This window comes from Gopherus evgoodei, chromosome 4 (assembly GCF_007399415.2).
Source record: "Gopherus evgoodei ecotype Sinaloan lineage chromosome 4, rGopEvg1_v1.p, whole genome shotgun sequence".
Taxonomy (NCBI): Eukaryota; Metazoa; Chordata; order Testudines; family Testudinidae; genus Gopherus; species Gopherus evgoodei.
Genome location: NC_044325.1, coordinates 110,812,973 through 110,833,954, shown reverse-complemented (window position 1 = coordinate 110,833,954; position 20,982 = coordinate 110,812,973). Strand labels below are relative to the sequence as shown.

Below are 20,982 nucleotides of genomic sequence, written 5' to 3'. Positions count from 1 at the left end.
TTCTGCCTGTGTGGCTCTACAGCAGTGGTTCTGAAACTTTTGTACTGGTAATCCCTTTCACATACCAAGCCTCTGAGTGCAATCCCCCTTTCCCCCTTTATAAATTAAAAACACTTTCTATATTTAACACCATTATAAATGCTGGAGACAAAGCGGGGTTTAGGATGGAGGCTGACAGCTCGCGACCCCCTGTAATAACCTCGTGACCCTCTGAGGGGTCCCGACCCCCAGTCTGAGAACCCCTGCTCTACAAGTATAGCAATGGCAAGTATAAAGCACATTTATACTGATATAACTATGTCTGTGCTGCGAGGAGGGTGGGTGTAAAGCACCTTTATACTGATATAACTATGTCTGTGCTGCGAGGAGGGTGGGTGTAAAGCACCTTTATACTGATATAACTATGTCTGTGCTGTGAGGAGGGTGGGTTGTTTATCTGCGTCTTTTGTATGCAGATAAACCCTTACATGAGGAATGAAATTTGTTAACAATGTGGAAAGTGAATTACCATCATTGGGGATGTGAGTTAACATCACCTCACTGAGTGAGATTCCTAGATTATAAAGTCAGAAAGGACCCTTGTGATTATCTAGTCTGACCTCCTGCATAACACAGGGCAGGGCCTGCCTGAATTAATTCCTGGTTGATGAATGGGGCATCCCATACCTCTGAGAGCTACTATTTTAGACTCTCTGCCAACATACCAACTCTTCTGATGTTTCTTTGCAACCCTAAAATCTAGAGATTTAAGTTTTTGGGTTTGTTTGTTTGTTTTTAAATGAAAGCTAGCAATCTGAAGAAAAAGATAATAATAGATCCATTGATACAACAACATGGCTTATGGGCCTGTTGTGGCTATTTCTAAGCTCTGGCTAAAATTTGACATGGCTAATCTTAAATGGCAGTAAAATATGTAACATTTTTTTCTTTCATATTATATAAGCAATGGGGAGAAGTATTGGAGGGTTTTACACAGCAGACACCCCCCGACCCCTCCCTCCTCACCACCACCAAAGAAAACTCCAAAACAACCCAACACCTAAAACATAGGTCTTGGTTCAGTCATTGCAATAGGGAATCAACACAATTTTTTCTGACTTCATGAACAGACCTGTATATTTCTTTCCCACTACATTGGCCCTCTTCGTCACTTTATGTGGTACTGTGATTCTTGTCAACATTTCTTTTATTTCCAGTACAAAAAAGTAGAGCAGGCAAACGCACAACAGTGAGGAAGTGTGTATGCGCTACCAATGGAAAGCACAAGAAGTCTTAAACTGACCCAAGATCCTTATCCTCCTCTCACTCATTGGGACCAGTTATTCTAATAGATGGAACAAACATTCACACAAAAACCTAAGGCACAAATGGCAGTGTGTGAGTGATGACAAGTGATGCGTTAGCAATTGCAGTTCTGACTCTCCTCCGTTTGTTTGGCTGGTAGGTTTTTCGTTTAGACACTTGGTGTTACTTTAGTGTTTGCTTATTTGTTTTCCTTAATGTAATATTTATTTTAATTCCTTAATTGTTAGTATTATTTATCCTAACTAACAGCTCCCTTTTCTTAACATTAATAGGACATCAGACGGCGTGCCAGTAGTCTTCCATGACACAATAGGCTTCCATGGTCTTTGATCCATAGTCTGTCATTTGATCAGTGACTGTTTTAAATTAAATGTGAAAGATTTGCATATTAAAATAAAAGCATATAATGCACTGTATTAATGCTGTAACTATCATATGAATGGGCCAATATCAGACAATGTCTGGACCTGTTGCGTTCTCCAAATCCTGCTGAAATCAAATCAGTTCTACATATAATTGGGATCTACTGCACACAATCTGTCACTGGCTGCATGTGACTGCTTACCAAAAGGCTTTTCACAAAATACAAATATGCTTAGGTTTTGTTACCTGCTTCACCTTTACATTTTAAACAACACCATAAACAGTAAATCAAAGTTAAGCATAGGATTTTCCTTAGTGAAGGAATTTCCCATTTGGGGTGCTCAGCACCTCGAAGAGGTCCCAATTCAGGAAAGCACTTAAGCAAATGTGTTACAGTTAAGCATGTGCTTAAGTTCCATTGAAATCAATGGGTTGTACTAAATATCACTGCTTTCCTGAAGTGGGGTCAGGATCAAGGTGAAAATTTGAACCAAGCACTTTATAGTTGCTTCAGATATGTTGTTTCAGAAATAATGTTTAATCAGTTATGCAGACTGCACAGCTTTTCTTTCCACACATACCCCCTAGCATTTTGAATGAGCTATGTTTCTTTACATTTTAGACTAAATGCTTTCAGGGTTAGTTAAAAAAGTGAATGTGTCCTGTATGACTCCTGGTTCCACTGAATACGGCAAAACTTTCATTGATTCAGTGGGGCCAGGATTTCACCTTAAGCATCCACTTGTTGTAGCTACCGAACCCTTTCCTATGCAAGTGAACTCCTCAAAGTGAATATCAGCTTCTTTTTGATGTCTGTAGTAAAATTCACCTCTGTTGTTGTGCTGGTCCCTGGCACAATGCGACTTTTAAGGCCTCTCAATAGAATATCGGTAGTTAAATGGTGCTTGTGCTGTCCTTCTGCACAGGGGTGAATTTCACCCCAGCGATGCTGAATCTTCTACCTTTACTCAAGTGAGTAGTCCCTTACTATGCAAATAGTTCCACTGATTTTAAACATGAGTAAGGGCAGCACAATCAGACCTACAATAGGGAATACGTGTCCGCTGCACATCAATACATGTTTTAGCAGATATTCATTCTGTCCCTGAAATCAAATGTTACAGTGCTTCTGGCTTCAAAGGTGAAATGTCTTTCATGGATGAAACATCCAGAATATTCTTCTACTATAGACGGTTCAGGAGGAAACAAAGTATGCGAGTTTATTGTTGTTCCTTTGTTCCAGTGCTGAGAATAACGCTCTAATACTAATTAACCTCTGTGTCACAATAGAAAACTAGGTAAACATAACTTAACTCATGTAGCAACACTAGTTGTACAAGGCACTATCAAAACCCATAAAATGTCCAGGCTTCTGCCCAACAGGAGTTCATAGTCTACTTTGTAAAGCTACAGCACAGACTATTAAGGAGGATGGGAGAGATGGGTGCTGACTCCAAGTGGGAGGAGATCAAAGCTGGACAGCTAAGCACAAGGCAGTTTTAAGAATGGCTGTGAAGCAGGAGAGGGAATTAGCCTTGCACACAGGAAATGGAACATTGCTCCAAGAAGAGAAGAGCAGCCTGAAAAAAAGACATCAAGTCAGCAGTGGGAAAAGGAGCACCTGGGAGAAAGGTTCAAAGAGTATCAGCCTGCAGGAATGTGCATGTTTGCACACACCCTACTTCAGATTTCTAAAAATAGAAAATGTACTTGGTTTTCAATGAAATTCACTTCTGCCAGATGCACACTCAGTACTGCCTTTCTGTTTTCTTAATGAAGTTGTTTCCCATGGGTTTGTCATTTTAAAAAGGCAGGGCCTCACCCAACTGGAAATGTGTATATATAATGATACATCTACAAGCAGCATATTGTCATCTTGTTGGCATTGCTAAAATGAAAAGTGAACAATAAAAGCTGTTAGGACAGATGTGACAGACACCTTAGCTAAAAAGAAGCTCTATTCAATTTGTCCAAGGTTATTTGACTCTTGCTTAACATTCAGAAGTCCAAGCACAGGACTAGAGTGAGTGTCTATCCCATCTCTTTGTGAATTTGCATAAGCCACTTAACTTCTCTATCTCATTGTATGAAGTAGACAACAGTAAAATAATACTTTGTTTAACTCACAAGCGTGTTGTGATGTATATAATTAGTTGTGTGAAGTGCCTTCGATTAAAAATTAATTAGTAACAGGAACATTACGTATTTTTAAATACCTTAGTTTTGTGTCTGTGTAAGTGCTACTCTATACTTAAAACACTATGGCAGCACAGCTGCTTTGCTACACCAATGTAGCTCTTCAGTGTAGGCACTACCATTGCCGATGGGAGGGATTCTCCCATCAATATTGATATTCCACCTCCCTGAGAGGCAGTAGCTAGGTCACCAGAAGAATTCTTCCGTCGATCTAGCACTGGCTACACATGGACTTAGGCTGGCTTAACTACGCCAATCAGGGTGTAGTTATGAGCGATTTAGTTATGCCAACTTAATTTTCTAGTGTAGACCAGGCCTCCATGTGCTTGTTCAGTAGAAACGGTGACTTTTTGCAGCACTAACCATAGCAGGTTTTGGCTCAAAATTGGCAGATCTGCTCAGTAGAAAATGTGCTAGGCCCTGATCTTGAAATGAGACTCTAGTGGGTTTACAGTGCATAAGGTTACACACAAGTCTTTGCAGGACTGGGGTCCTAGTTTGCAATCAATGTAAATTACAAGAACAAATAAATCTTAATAAATCTTAATGATACATGCCTCAGCAAGAGCAACGGAGAACTCAACAATTTTAAAGCAAATAGGAAACAATAATCAATTATTTCAAAATAAATAACAGCCGTAACCCTGCTATGTGACTTTGCATTCACGTAACATTAATAGGTGTAGTACCTGTTTGTCGTAGATTTAAATGATCGGAAAATGGAAAAAAAGTTATGCTAATTACTGCCATATATTTTAATAAGAGGTTAAAATATCAGGCTGTGTTAGCTTTTTTTTTTAATAAAAAGGCTTTTGTTTATAACAACGTAATGTTAATTTCATTTTCAATGCTTGGGGTAGCAAATACAATGCAGCTACTTATCATTAACTGGTACAGAAATACAGTACAATCTGGATTTTTCCAAATGTCATGGGGGATTTGAATAGATTTGGATAATTGAAGGTTTTGATAATTGCGGGAGTTTTCACGTCAGAGGACGTGACCTTATTTCAGACAACAGTAAGTTTGGGATAACTGCAGTTCAGATCATCACTGCTGGACTGGATACGGGAAATGCAAGGCTGCTTTTTGGCTGAGGAAAGAAGCCCATTGTTGCCTACTTTTCTATTCATCATTCAGGGCCTGTTAACTTGATATGAGAATTTGTTTCTTTACAAGACTGAGCTGGGTTTATTAGTCTTATCTTCAACCATCCATCCTATCAAGCCTTTATGTCTACAGTATATAGATTTCTATAATGTAAGTACAGTAGTTGCCATTAAATAGACAGCATTAACCACATTCAGCATTATTCTGTATTCCAAGTATAGTGGGAAACTGCAGTATTTTAGATACAGTGTCTGAGAACTCTTGGCAAATGTGATCTGAACTGTAGCAGTTTGCCCCTATACTGTACTTAGATTAGGAAATAGCTGTGGTAACAAGAAGCATGGTAACTGTTGGCAAAAGTGTACTTTTCAGCAGAAGGCATCGTGAAACATACAGACATTCATTCAATAATATATAATTTTGTTTCCATGTGTGCTTCCCCTAGTTTAACAGGTGCTTTTTTAAAAATAACTTCTCTGTTATCTCATAAATTAAATAGTAAGTCACCATTGGCTTTGACCCTCACACATTTAAAGAATTTCCTGAAACTATCTTCTAAAGCAATTTTTGTTCTGCAGAACAGCAGGATTTAAAATTGTTGGTTATATACTGGGACCCAAACCATCTTCTACAGAAGTCAGTGGGGAAAATCCCATTGACATGCATGGGAGTGTAGTTTGGTATCAAGCTTTTACTGGGGTGAATTTGGTGTGGATGCATTATTCATGAACGATGAAAGAAAAATTGTGTTATGTAGGTCATCCCATACAACTGCCCATAAAAACTTTAACTCCTCACTCTACCACGTATCTTATCTATTTAATGGATATTAGAGGAAAGGTATTTTTGTAATAGTTTTAGAGTTTTAAACACTTCTGTTGATACTCATTTTTTCATCCTTCTGCCTGCACAACCTGGTTGCCTTGGTTACCATGAGTCGTAGTAAGTAAAGCGAACCAGCTATATGGGGGGCGGGAAATAGCACAAAAAATAGATTTTTCTGCTGACTGGAATGTGAGTTCAAGGCTGCTATTTTGTAACCTGATAGATTTTAGCCCTAAGAGGCAGACCCTCAGCTGGTATACCTTGTCTACGGAGCTATAACAATTTACAACAGCCTAGGATCTTCCCAGAGGCTACATACCATTCAGCTATGATTCCCAACTCTCTAATGATTTGTAGGGATTTCTGGTCCACACCTCACTAAAAATACTTGGGCCAAGAACATCAAACTCAGTATTTAGCCACTGATTTTAATGGGAATTAGGCACCTAAATGCCTTTGAGGGTCTGGGCTTCAATGGCCCTGACTCTCCTTCCCATCCCATACAAATAACCTCCACTGACTGCTCTAGAAGTTACTCATATTCCTCAGGGCCTGTAATTTCTACCAGGATAATTTTTATTCCTTGCTTTCACCTAATCTTCTGCCTATTTAAGACAAAGGATCTGAATTTCCTCTCACATTGGTTTTGTACCTAGTGGAACACCACTGATTGCACTGGAGTTGCTCCTGATTGTCACTGGTGTAAGTAAATGGAGAATCAGGCTCAGTTTTCCCCATTTTTTTTTTAAAGGGCAGTTGTGGGGGAGGCAGGAGGGAACTGCTCACGGGTTTGGAATTACAGAAGTCTCATCTGAGTTAGGTTAGTGAGCACAGTGCAAGTGAGAAGGTTTAAGGTGTAAAGTGAATGCAGTTTATTCCCTGGTATTTAGTTTATTCCATTCTTGCAGAAGCAAAGGTATTTATTCCCTGGTTCACATGGCCAGTGTAGCATAAATAAACTTGTGTGTGTATGTACACACCTCATCCAGTGCACTAGATGCCCCAATAACAAGCCACTCAGTACAGTCTTGAGTGAACTCTCAGAAAAATTATAAAAGACAAAGGCAACTTATCACCCATGGACGACCATTTTTCCCCAAATGATCACTCCATATCTGACCCCTCGGATGGGTCAGGCCTGGGAGCTTAAATTCATAACCTTGCTAGATACTAAAAGCCATGGTCTTAATACAGACACTGGATTTATGGCTTCTTATAACAATCTATAAACCCCCAACTGCCCTTTTTGTCCTATGACTGCCAAGCTATTAACTAGCAAGACAAGATGGGTGAGGTAGTATCTTTTATTGGACCAACTTCTTTTGAAGAGCTCTGTGCAAGGTTGAAAGCTTTTCTCTCTCACAAACAGAAATTGGTCCAGTAAAAGATATTACTTCACCCATCTTGTCTCTCAAAAATCCTGGAACTAACCCAGCTGCACCACCGCTGCATGCGAGCTATTAACTGGCCTCTTCAACTTGAATGGTCTCTTACAATATGTTTTAACTACTTATGCTACACAATCTGTTCCACCTTGAATGCAGCTGTGACACTGAGTGCCTTTTCCAGACCTGAAGAAGAGTTCTGTATAGCTAGAAAGGTTGTCTCTTTTCCTCAACAGAAGCTGGTCCAATAAAAGATTCTCACTCTGTATATATACATAAAAAGATAGAAATGCAGATCAGAGTATGATGGCTGACCTCCTAAGGCTTTTGTGTTCAAAATAATATAAGTAGATGTAATATAGACAGGGTGATTTCTGTGAGAGTTGTGAATGTTTGCTGTAAATAAAAGTCTCTCTCTCTCTCTCTTTTTTATTTCAAGTTATTTAAGGAAAAACCCATTCCAGAATATATCTAAATAGTGTTCAATTATTTTTTTCTCATAGATCTTCTCCTTCACAACTTATCTGAAAGACTGCTAGCAGTCACCGTGAGGTAGGAGATACTTAATATTTATTTAATGAATACAATGATTTAAATACTTGTAGACTGAATCTTTTTGGATTTATACATTGCAAAAGTCTGATTTTTGGCATCATGAAACCAAGGGAAATGACAGCAGTTTATTTGCCCTGTCTGTGAGAAGTTCTCACTCCATACACATCAATGCATTAATCAGCAATATAAAGTAGATCGTATTGCTTAATATATTAATATTTTCCTGATGTAGATTTTGTTCCTAAACAGTTTTTTAAATGTCTCATCAAAGTTAACCGATGTGTGACTATTATATACCATAAACTGCTACACTGTAATTCAACAGTGAGGTAGGGTTGGGAAGAAATGAGCCATTTCCAGTAAGCTATCTCTTCGTTAGGCGTATAGCTAGATCTTCCTCATGATGTTGCTTAATAATTCTGACATGTGGCTATAGCTTTTGATTAAATTTTTCAACCTGACTGCAGCCACAGCCTTCAGAGATGACAGTGCTGGATTATGCTGCTTCCCCATGGAATGGGCCACTGACTCCCTATTTATCCTAATAAAAACAAAAAACCTGACTTTCCTTCTGCTTGGAACATGCCATACAAACCCCATAGCCTTACTAATGCTTTCCTAAAATGAACAAGGTATTGTTTTTTTTGCAGCCCCACAGAATACATTGAAAACTTACTCTTGTTTAGTGAGATCAGAAAATGATTTAACTGTAACTCACTATTTTAAAGTGACATCCCAATATGTTTAGTCTCCAAGGCCATGTTTATTCAGTATAAATATTTGGGTACATTTTTTTTACAGGAACAGTAATAAACATCTGTGACTTCAGTGCTGGCTTTGCCCTTGACTGCATAATTAGTTCACATTGGTTGAAAATCATACCAATTGTTTTTCTACAGACTGCTAACTGTTTATGACCATGGTGTGCTGTCCAGGGTTACAGCTACAGCATTTGCTGGAAATTACTGTAAAACCTGGGCAATGTGGTAATGAGTTGACCGCACATGCTAAATTAAAGACCCCAAACAGTCTGCTCACAGTATTCCTGCCAGCAAGTTAAAGAAGTATGGATTGGATGAATGGACTATATGGTGGATAAAAAGCTGGCTAGATTGTTGGGTTCAACATGTAGTGATCTGCTTGATCAAGCCCTTGAGTGCCCCAGGGGTTGGTCCTGGGGCTGGTTTTGTTCAACATCTTCATTAATGATCTGAATGATGGGATGGATTGCACCCTCAGCAAGTTTGAAGATGACACTAAACTGGGGGGGTGGGGAGAAATAGATATGCTGGAGGGTAGGGATAGGGTCCAGAGTGACCTAGACAAATTGGAGGATTGGGTCAAAAGAAACCTGATGAGGTTCAAAAAGGACAAGTGAAGAGTCCTGCACTTAGGACAGAGGAATCCCTGCACTGCTACAGGCAGAGGATTGACTGGCTAAGTAGCAGTTCTGCAGAAAAGGACCTGGGGATTACAGTGGATGAAAAGATGGATATGCGTCAACAGTGTACCCTTGTTGCCAAGAAGGCTAACAGCATATTGGGCTGCATTAGTAGGAGCATTGTCAGCAGATTGAGGGAAGTGATTATTCGCTTCTATTTGGCACTGGTGAGGGCGCATCTGGAGTATTGCATCCAATTTAGGGTCCCCTACTACAGAAAAGATGTGGACAATTTGGAGAAAGTCCAGCAGAGGGCAACAAAAATGATTAGGGGGCTGGAGCACATGACTTATGAGGAGAGGCAGAGGGAACTGGGCTTACTTAGTCTGCGAAAGAGAAGAGTGAAGGGGAGGAGGATTTGATAGTAGCCTTCAACTACCTGAAGGGGGGTTCCAAAGAGGATGGAGCTAGACTGTTCAAAGTGGTGGCAGATGATGGAACAAAGAGCAATGGTCTCAAGTTGCAGTGGGGGAGGTCTAGGTTGGATATTAGGGAAAAGTATTTCACTAAAAGGGTGGTGAAGCACTGGAGTGGGTTACCTAGGGAGGTGGTGGAATCTCCATCCTTAGAGGTTTTTAAGGCCTGGCTTGAAAAAGCCCTAGCTGGACAAAGCCCTGGCTGGGATGATTAGGTTGGGGTTGGTCCTGCTTTGAGCAGGGGGTTGGACTAGATGACCTCCTGAAGTCTCTTCCAACCCTAATCTTCTATGATTCTATGAAAGTTATAAAGTTAGCTATCAGATTTGATTAGCCATGGGTGAACTTCAAGATAAGCCCTCAAATAAATGCCTCAAAACCTGGGCACTTATCCAACCCCTAGAAAAATTATTCCAACTTCCTGGATTCTGCAAAACGGGGGTGGACATCTCACAGGATCTGGTGATCATGTGAGATTTCCGGGATTTCCTGCTTCTGGCTAGAGATAACAAAGGAAAAATCTCTCAGAATGTCCACTTCCAGTTGTGACCAGAACCAGGAAGTGCAGAGGTATATTCTGTCTCTGTTTCCTTTGTCTGCATAGACCAGATGTTGCAAGATGACAGGCCATAGAGATGGTACCCTGTTTAATTTTCATTATGCTGTTGCCACTGTAGTTCTCTCTTATGTACAGGATATGGTGGTGTGCCATGTGTAAAGAACAGATTTCAAATTCCCCTGTCCCCCTCTTCTCCAAAGTCTGATGCTTTCCTCTTACTTTAATGTACAATCTTCATGCCCATTAGCTGGCTACAGTTTCCAAACTGCTTTAAGGAACATTTTACTGGCAACAGTTATAATCCTCAAACCAGTCATTTTAGCTAAAAACCAAAGCAACTGAAGTCTCCATTAGTAGAAGGGACAGCTGTAGATGCCAGTTAAACTAACTGGCAACACGAAGGGAACGATGGAGTGAAGCTGTTAGTTTCTCAAGTCACACTGGGGTAATAGACATATTTGCTGCTGTGTAGAACAGCCATTGTATCCAATGGATCAACTTTAGCAGCTGTCCAGCCAGTGGCAGAAAGTATACAGTCCAAACTAGATTCTAAGGTGCTGTAGAAGCTCAGGAATGGAGCTGACTGAGGTGGGAGGAAAGGTAAATGCAACATTTTTCTGTTTGTTTCCCCCATCGCTCCCAAATTTGGATATTTTTTCCCCCCGCTCAACAAATCAGTTAGGTGAACTTAATAAATTTGAGCAGTAGCTCTGGCAGCTGGCATTTACAAAGTCCAGGTGCTATATATGATTGCTCCTATCCTTTGTCTTTTGTTTCAGACTGTAGGTGGGTAATGCAGGTTTGGCTGCTTTGCATTTACTATGCTAATATTTACTGACAGTGCAACTCGAACAGGTTAGCCCCTTCTTTTTCCTCCTTCAGTTATTCGAATTCTTTCCGAACACCTGGCCCCACCTTGGTAAATAATACAAAAAGCATCTCCAAACATGTCACTGGCTTCAGTTCTGCTGGGTGATCGTAATTGTTCTGATGTAATCCTTAGTAATTTAAGGGCTGGGAAATGTAGTTATCCTCAGTGCTGAGGTTATTCACTTTCTCACAGTCCATGGCATATGTCTCAGCAGAACCTTACTATCTATGGGCTGAATCATCTAAGGTGAGGAAGGGATAGTGGGAACAAGTCCTGAAAGGCAGAGGTCACTTTTTTGTGTAAGAAAGGGGAAATAACTGTTAGACGGCCACAGCAACTTGATGATTTAATGTGAATGATTCGAGATCCAAAGAGGCCTGGCTGAATCTTGTATGAAATGGTTTATGTAAAAAAATCAAGACAGACTTTCTGCTTGTGAAATTCTTATGTAGCACCATCCTGCTGCATTTAGAGACAGACCTGTATCCAAACCCCAGAACAGATACCTCCCTATTGCCCATTCTCAAAACAAATATTGGGGAACTTCAGATCTTGATGCAAATTTGGTGGCTGGCAGGCTGGCCCATACCAAAGCCCTAGCACTGAACACCTCTAAGCTTTCAAAAAGTTCTGGTCCAGATCTGAACTTTGTGGCTCAAGGTCCTTTCCTGGCCACTTTGGGACCTGAGGCTGCCTGGGAAACAATATGGAGCACAACCACCCAGTCCCAACAAAATTAACAATTTCTCACTCTAGGAAAGTTTCATAGACTTTAAGATCAGAAGGGACCATCATGATCATCTAGTCCAATGGTTCTCAAACTGTGGGGTGTGCCTCTCAAGGGAGGCGTGAGCTGTGTGCTTTTTTGTTTTGTTTTGTTTTTTAAGAACTGCTTTGGCTGTCAGCCCCAGGTGGGGATAAAGGAGACAGCAGGAACCCCACCGCTCTGGGGCTGACAGCCAGAGAGCCCCACCTCCTCCGACCCCTGCAATCCCTCACCAGTAGGTAGCAGGGCTCCACTTGTCAGGCCCGGGATGGCAGCAGCAGCACAGAAGTAAGGGTGGCAATGGGGCACTAAGTCTGCTGTGAAAAGTGGTAGTGACAAATATCAGTTTTCACATCACCATCCAACCTTACTTCTGTGCTGCTGCTGGCATGGTGCTGCCTTCAGAGCTGGGCAGCCAGCCAGCGGCTGCTGCTCTCCGCTCTGCCTTCAGAGCCAGTGGCAGTATGTGTACTTGGGGTTTGGGGAAGGTGTAAATGACTACAAACACAAAGAAAGGAGGCCTGATCAAATATGTTTGAGAATCTCTGATCTAGTCTGACCACCTGCACATTGCAGGTCACAGAACCTCACCCCGCCTCCTCTCCTGTAATAGACCCCTAACCTCTCGCTAAAGTCCTCAAATTGTGACTTAAAGACTTCAAGTTACAGAGAATTCACCATTTACACTAGTTTAAACCTGGAAGAGACCCATGCCCCAGGCTGCAGAGGAAGGCAAAAAACCTCCAGGATCTCTGCCAATCTGATATGGGGGGAAATTCCTTCCTGACCCTAAATATGGTGATCAGTTAGACCCTGAGCATGTGGGCAAGACTCACCAGTGAGACACTTGGGAAAGTATTCTCTGAGACAGTGAGAAATGTCCCCAGGAAAAATCACCTTCTAGTTAGGATGTCTAGGAAATCTACTCTCAGTGTATAAGAGAGTGTATAAAGCCTGCCAGGCATTTTTATGAATGGAAAAAGATTGTGTCCTTTAATCCGTGATAAAGCAGGAAAGCAATAAACCCAGAGGAAATGGGCATGTTAGAAAAATAACCTTAGGTCAGGTACTGCTCAGATACCCTGGTGTAAATCAAGACTAATCCCCCTGAAGCCGGTGCAATTACTCCAGGTTTACACTGCTGTGACTGGCAGCAGAATCTGGTCCCTTGTACTCATGTGGATCTAAACTAAAGTCATTTCTCAATGTCCATCAATTAAGGCTGTAAGTGGGTGGGGAAAACATCAACTGCATGCACTAAAGTACCGAGTCTCAACATTACCCTTTTCTGGTTTCGAAGGTCACACTTACCATGAGCTGCAGCTTTATGTGTGGGCAATTTTTCTCACTAATTCTCCCACTCCATAGTAAAAACCTCCCATTTCTGGCTGTGTCATTGGGGCTGATGCATTAGCAGTTTTGTCCTACAGAAAACAGTTTTTAGTTTTAACCTTGACCTCTTTCAAACACTACTCATTTAAACCTGACTCACACTGCAGCTAATCAGGAAATGTGCGTACGGCCTAAAGCCATTGATGAATGAAAAAGTTATTCCTCAGTGGTGACTAATTGTTCGTAAGAAAGAGGGGGAAAAGGTGATCTTGCAGCACTGAAGTAATACAAATCAAGGACCCAGGCTTTCAGATCTACTGATTTTATTTATTTATTATTGTGCTTCCATTGACTTCAGTGGGCCTTTGGAAGTTAGAAATGCAGGATTGGGCCTCAAATCAGTAAACACATAAAATGTACATATAATGCATCTTTTCCTCTGATTGAGCTTATTGGAAGTATAATACAAAAATGTTAAGACATCCCCTTGCTCTTTAATCTGTGAATACTCCAACAGTTTTCCCTTCATGTCACAAAAGTGCAGATTAACAACCCAAAAGCAATGGATTTTTTTTTAAAAGAGGTACAATGTACTTAGTCTATAAGATCTGTCTAAAAGTCTATAAGGGCTGTCTTTTTGTTCGGTATTTGTACAGCATTTAGCACAACTGAGCCCTGGTCCAGGACTAAGGACCCTAGATGTTATGGTAATACCAGTAATTTCTGTCTCTGGTGGAAACCTAATATAAAACTCTAAGCAGTGTGTACCTGGGTGACTCTGATAGGATTATCCAGGGAAGGAGTCAGGTTTATGTTGGAAATACCATAACTAGAGAGATTGACTGAAGGAAAATGTGATGCTGTATCAAAGTCTTACTAGAATAAAGCCTTGAAACTCCAACTACTTGTTTACTTGTCGATCCCTGAGGATCAGAAAGCATTAATATATAATCCTCTGCTTAGCTGCTCAGTTATCATTACTGGATGGCGAAACAAAGAATATCCAAGAAGAGCGGAATGAGTTAAGCACCTGTGGCATGTGGCTAGAATGACTAAGTAGCATTCTCATTCAGTCATCCTTTTTGTAAAAATGATCAGTCATAAAACGGAAGGGACTGGCCACATTGGGAAATACCTATGGGAAACTAATAATCTATAGCTAAACCTGCTGTTCCAGCAGGAATTAAGGAAGCTGTGTGCTGTTGGGTGGGTATGAAGGCCGAATGGAAGAGGTACTGAGCCAGCTAAGAAGGCTGGGTCCGTGTGATTCAAGTGTTTCAATGCTCAGGAAATGCCAAATCCTTTTGATCTTTGAGCAGTTTGTGTCTCACTGAAGAGACACATTTTACTGAGAGGATTAGCGGTAGCTGTAATAGTAGGGGAACATGCATTGGGGTACATGTATATACACACATTTCTGTGTCACTTAATTGCATCTCAAAAGACCTTTGGAGAGTCAAGATAAGTTGCTCTATACAGTCCAACTTACCCTTCCTGGAGGCGGTTTCTCTACAGTTATATCAGTAATGCAAAATATGTGGCAACACCCAAATACTTTTCATGTGGCCGCACAGCTGTTTTATCACCTGCAGTTTATTTAACTATGCTATCTTTCTGAACTGACTTGTAGTATAACTGGAAGTTCTCAGTGGGCATTGGTTTGGTCATATACTGGCAAAAAAGTGTCACTGAATGGATAAGAAAAGGCTAGTCATTTAATATAGCAGTTCAAGATGTCACCTTCCAGTGACTGAACAGAGCTCTCCTAAGGCCTGATCCGAAGCCCACTGAAGTTAATGGAAGTCTTTTAATTGATTTCAGTGGGGTGTGGCTCATTTCCCCACTGATCACATGCCTCTGGAATTTTAAAGGCACATCACATTGTGGACCTCACCTTTTTACATATCTTAGTACTATGCAAGCTGATAAGAGAAAGATGCTGACATCTTATCTCTGGTGACTCATTAATTCCTCTGCTTCTCTTATGCTTTAAACCCAAGTTCCCCCAAGTTGTCCATTGCTGAACCCACTTAAATGCTCTAACTAAAAAACACAAGAAGGAAGGTTTGAGTAGTGGGAGATCCTTCCACAGAGCCCTCCCCTGCAAAGATAAAGCAGGTCTCTCTTCATCAGACAAAAATCAGACTCATTCAATGAGTTGCTTATTTATTCTGGACAGCTTCATATGTCCCTATTAGTAAGGAAGGCCTTTTCTGGAACATTTTACCAGTAATGCTGATATAGTAATATTGAGACCTGTATAACACCCTGTGTGGACACTCTTATTCAGGTATTAGAGTGGCTTTGAGTGATTTAGCTTAAAGTTAACCCCCTCCCCAAGTGATATAAAATAAACTGGAAAATGGCCCCCTTATACCAGAATAAGAATAACCACATGGGGGCGAGGCTATACAAGTAGAACTAATGGTTTACATTTGCCTCTCAAGTTGTACAGAAATAAATGCTTCCATGTAGCCAAGGCCTAAGGCAGCAATTCCAATGATGAAAACTCAGAGGCCAGTCCTGTGGCCTGAGGGGTAGCCTGATGCATCACAATTAGGTGTCCAAATATCAGGGTACTTCATCAGGGCTTGCCCATCCCCACTATACCTCTAGCACTAGGAAATACAGCCAGATGCTGTGATTAGTAAGCAGGTTTCCCCAGGCATTTATGGTTGTTCTCAACAGGAGGGTTAGGAGAGAGGGCGAGGTGACTGAAAGAATGGACCCAGATTGCATTTCCTATCACTGGGGCTAAGAAGGAAGAAATGCCAAACCCCTGACTCCAGGAACCCCTACAGTACAAATAGAGCCTCACTAACCTATTTCCATGGCATCTACTCTAGTTTCTAGCAGCCAGATTTCGATGTCCTTATAGTGAGTACTACCTAATGCCACAAGTAGAGTCCCATTAGCAACAAAGGAAGGAACCATAGGTAACAGATTCATGTTGTTTAGAATACTATTGGAAGATGCTCAGATACCATGGTAATGGGCACAGTGTAAGAACCTGAATAGCACAGAACAGAAGTCAATGGGACTAGCTGCAGAGCAAGGTGGCATTCAGTGTGAGTAAGGGTGGCAGAATTTGGTCCTAAGTGACTTGGTTGGCATTGCTATTCCTAGTCACTTTGAATTGGCTTTCAGGAAGATCTCTGACTCTTCTGTGTTCCTTCCTCTCAAATAAGATGCTGCTCAACTGGCACTCTACTCACAGGGCGCCCTTGTGTTAAACCATTCCTTTGTGTGGTCTTTGGCATTATTTAAATGCTCTTTTTAGTGCTGATGGAAGATGCCAGATGGATACCCTTAGACAATGAAGTGTACATGGCAAGATACAGTGCAAACTTCTCACACTGCCCCACATACCCTGTGCTGGAGGGACCACCTCTGCTGGGGAAAGGGTAGTTCAGTCTCCAGGCTAATTCGGCCTTTACCTTCTCTGCTGAGACAGTGATGGGGTGGGGAGGGTGTTTGAGGGTGTGTGTGTGTGTGTGTGTGTATGGACCTGTCCAGTAGAAAATGGACTTAGACTGCTGAAAGCTGATATATGAAACAGTTTGGTCTAATGGCATTTAAGATGGGCTAGGTTATACGGGAGCTCATGGATATTCATGGCACTGGCTGGAGCTAGGCCTGCTAAAGGCAGGCAGCATTCAAATTTTCCCCACACAGCTCTTCCCATGCATTTTAGTCCTGTCCTGCAACATCCCTGTTAATCTGGCAGCTCCAGTGTAGTCTTTTGAACAAGGTACGCTGGGTCACACAGGCACCATGAGGTGTGTTAAGGATAGGTATAAGATCTTCATAGACAAAAATGAATGAGTTGCTAGCTCTGTGGGGCATGGGCTGTCTCTTTATGGATGTACAGTGCCTAGTACATTAGGAGTCTGATCTTGATTGGGATCTACCATAGACGTTATCAGAATACCGGCAATAATAAATAATAATCAACAACATGGGAAATGTCAGCAGCAGGATACATTTTTTGCCCGATAGGCCTGGAAATATTCATCTTGTACTGGGCTCCACTGTAGCTGAAATCTGGGAAGAAAGATCATTGCAAATCTGAGACTGATGAATATGTTGCTTTCTTGGAAGCTCTGTACACCATCCATAACTATGGCATGTCCATCCAGAATTTTCACACAGACAGTGTGACCCCATTCATTTATTACAAGAATTATCATTGAGTTAGGAGACTCACTTTAATGCATCAGCTGCTTGAGCCTTAGATGTGCAATAGTGCCAAAGCATCCCTTACGTGAGAACCCATAACCTAAAATGGTTTCTCTTCAGCAGCAAGAAGTACTCTTCCTTGAAAGGAAAAGAGTTTATCTGTAGCAATCTTTATACTCAATGGGTCGGACATCCTCAACTGGTGTAAATCAGTGTCACGCCATTGCTGAATGGAGCTCTATGCGTTAGGTGAACTTTTCCTGGGGTGAGTTAGGTGAGTTCTCCACAGACATTTTCCTCATGCATCTCACATTGCATTGCTGACCCTCAGCTCCTCTCAGCCTCAGATTTCCTTTCCCTCTCTCTCACACACATCCCATCGCAAAACTAGGCAGAATGAAACACCATCAAAGGTCAAGTCTCGAACCCTGGGTGGAGAACAGGAAAATTCAGAAAGCAATACACACACCATTGTGTTGCCAAGGAGAAGTAATACACACCCACACCAGAGAATGTTTGATGATTCATACCATTTAGTGCAGTTCTTACCCTTGGGCTAGGGGTTAGTCATGGAGAGCCACCAGAATTCCAGGAGGTGGTCTCAGGATTTTACCATTTACTGGCACAGGGTAGTTTTGCCAGGTGGTGACAGTCCCTTTGGTTTCCTGTGCACAGACCATCATGTAATTCCAGGAGCCAAGCCAACTTTCCTTCCTAACTCACCGCCAGGTATCTCACCCAAAGGAAGCAGGTGCTTTCCGCAGCTGAAGAGCAGCCACAGGGAATGCTCTCGCCTGCCTAGCAGCCATTAAGCAGTGGCCACCTCTGCAAAATGACCACAGTTGAGTCAATGCCAAGAATGTTTCCTCCTCTTTCATAAGACATCTATTTATTTTATAGATTTTTTTCACACAGCCACAGCCACATCAGTTTACATCAGCTGAGGACTTCCCATCTCTTTTCTCCCCGCACCCTGACAACTCCATCAATGCTGTATATGCATGGCTTTGTGGAGAGACCACACAATCTTGTTACTATGTCCACTATCTCTTCTCCCCCAAACTAACCTGTTGTCCACGTTTCCTTTGGATTGTAACCTTTCCAGGGCAGGGACTCTTTGCTTTTTATTTGTAATGGGAGATGCCCTGCTTACTTCTGGACTCTGTAAAATAAAATTATAATCCATCTATTCAAAATTCAGCAGCTCATCAACGCAGCAGAATCTGACAGATAAACCATGATGCTGTGTTCTCAAAATGCTAGAGCAGCAATTAAAACAGCAACAAATGTGCCACAAACCAAAAGCAACAAGCTAGATGGCTTCAGATCCTTGCACAGAATTATTCCCCACCCCAGCAGACCATCTCACCACAACACAATGAGGAGAACTAAGGCGGATGCTCACCAAATATGAAATCAGTGGCCATAAATAAAAGATGGACTGTGCCTTGTTCTGCCCAGTTTCCAAACCCAGAGAAAGGCAATAGAGTAACTGTGATTAAGAAGAACTTAATACTGATAGGCAAAGGATTATAAGAAAGCTATTTCCTCAGATTATCTTGAATCATAAAAGATATTTCATCACAGAGAAATGAGGAAATAAATGAGCCTAACCCTGGGAGAAAGGAGAGAGCTATATAAAACATCATGCTATATAGCAATTAATCTGCAACTGGTTCAGGACTGGATGGTGCTGCTCAGACCTCAAGCTCAAACCCCAACCAGCAGGTAGCCCCTTACTGAGCAGCTAGTACCTACTACTCAGACACCAGAGGGGGTGCATTTTTAAGGAAACATGTAAATGGCAGGAAATGTGGAGTAAGTCTCCTTGAACTGAGTTCATTGTTCCACCAATGTCTTCCCACTCATTCAACCTCTCCCTGGCAGGCAACCATGTGGAATTCGTTCAACACATGGACAAATCAGTTCCAGTAAAATAATCCCACCCACTGAAACTTTCGTTGCAGACTCAGCCCCTCTCTCTTCTCTGGCATCCCTTCCATTAGTCCTATTTAAAAATTCATATAGGAATCCTTCTTGTGTCAGGCATTTTAAAATTAAAGATGGGCCTCAGCTATAAAGATTCAGATCTGAACTCCATCAAAGTTTATCAGTGCTTGGATTTGTAGGCATTGTTATTTGTACAGCTATTACTTTAATTTGACCCATTCTAGCTAGAGTTGAAGTCCTGGCCCCAGTGAGGTCAATTGGCATTTTTGCATTGACTTTGATGGGATCTGGATTTCAGCCAGGGACAGTTGTAAAGCTTGAAACGGGATCAAGATTCCAGAACTGAACTTCAAGGTTGGGAAGCATTGGGATTTCAGCTGTTGCATCTGGCTCTGCTCTGAATTTGCTTCCAATCAGATATGAAAAGCAGGTTTGATTTCATGATGATGTTTTAAAAGAAACCCTGCTCCTCCATCTGGCACAAAACTCAAAGTCCAAGTGGCAGGATCTGTATGACTCAACCCACCCACAGAACAGTTTCTGATACTACTGAAGCTGTGTTTGTATAGCATGTGACTCAGTTATTTCAAGCAAAGTACCTTGTACCTGATTTTTCTGGCTCTGCTCTAATGCTAATCTATGGCTCATATTGGCAATGTAAAACTTAGTTGTTTTATGTGCAGCCTCTTTCAAAGATGATTTACTGAGAACCAGTGATATGCATCTGGATGAAGTGGGAATCAAATTACTGACCCCCCTGACTTTCATCAGAGCTCCACTGTGCTAGGCCCTGTACAAACACATTGTAAGAGCCGGTTCTTAGTGCAAAGAACTTACAGCCTAGATAGACCTGGCACGCTAAGGGCAGATGGGGAAACAGAAGCACACGAGGCCAAATGACTCCCCTAAGATCACAGAACAATTGAGTGGCAGACCTGGGAATAGAACCTGGATCCCCTGATTCTGTCCAGTGCCCTATTCACTGGATGAGGACCCCTCTCAGATGGGGATTGTGCTGTCAGAATAGCTTCAGGCTCATATACATTTTAAACCAATGAGTACATGTGATACAAGAAAAGTCTTTGTTACTAAGGGCCAGATTCTGCCCTGGGATAAATGCACAGAAAGGGAACTACTCAATGTGACCAAAGGTAGCTGCATCTGGCTCTCTCGGAAAAGATATTTTGGTATGTTACAAGAAGACATATTTCTCCAGCATATTTTATATTCACGATTGGCTGCCAGTGCTATGCAGCTTCATGGTCTAATAAATCCTGGGATGTCCAAAGTGGCTGTGCCTTGTGCCCAACCCCACTGAAGTTGAGGGCAAATCCCCCCCTGGCCTCAAAGGGAGGAGACTCAGGCCCTATGCAGTAGCTTCTGTGAAGGAACTGCCATAGGCACACTGAGGGCGAGGCATTCCAACAAAGACTCTTTTTATTTCCAAGAGTAGGATGTCATAAAGTGACGACATATTTAATAGCAATACAGGGTGTGGGGAAAAAATCCCAGTGCAGGAGAACAGTCACTGGCTGAAATTCTAAGATGATAAATGTCACGGATTTTAATAAATATAAACATAGGAGTGGCCTCACTCAAGGACTGTTGAGATCATTTTTCTACCAGCTGATTATATATATTTTACCAGATAAAATAGTAAGTAACAGTGTCAGTTAGTCTGCCAGAGGCAAACTACGGACAGGACTGCAGGAATATTTTAAGGGTAAGA

General features: G+C 41.6%; 1 protein-coding gene across 5 annotated transcripts in view; it reads left to right on the top strand.

The window, feature by feature from the left end:
• SLC22A18 (solute carrier family 22 member 18) overlaps positions 1-20,982 on the top strand; it is a 213,323-nt gene that overhangs the window by 144,563 nt on the left and 47,778 nt on the right. For 4 of the 5 annotated variants that reach the window (XR_004000108.1, XR_004000109.1, XM_030560555.1 and 1 more), the window contains exon 13: positions 7,688-7,736. Coding sequence is in view for 3 of the 5 variants with exons in the window: in XM_030560555.1 (XP_030416415.1) it covers positions 7,688-7,736 (49 nt within the window). In the remaining 2 variants the exon portion in view is untranslated. Of the gene's footprint in view, positions 1-7,687; positions 7,737-8,540; positions 8,578-20,982 lie in introns of those variants that run through there. The other variant, XM_030560558.1, reaches the window with a different exon arrangement.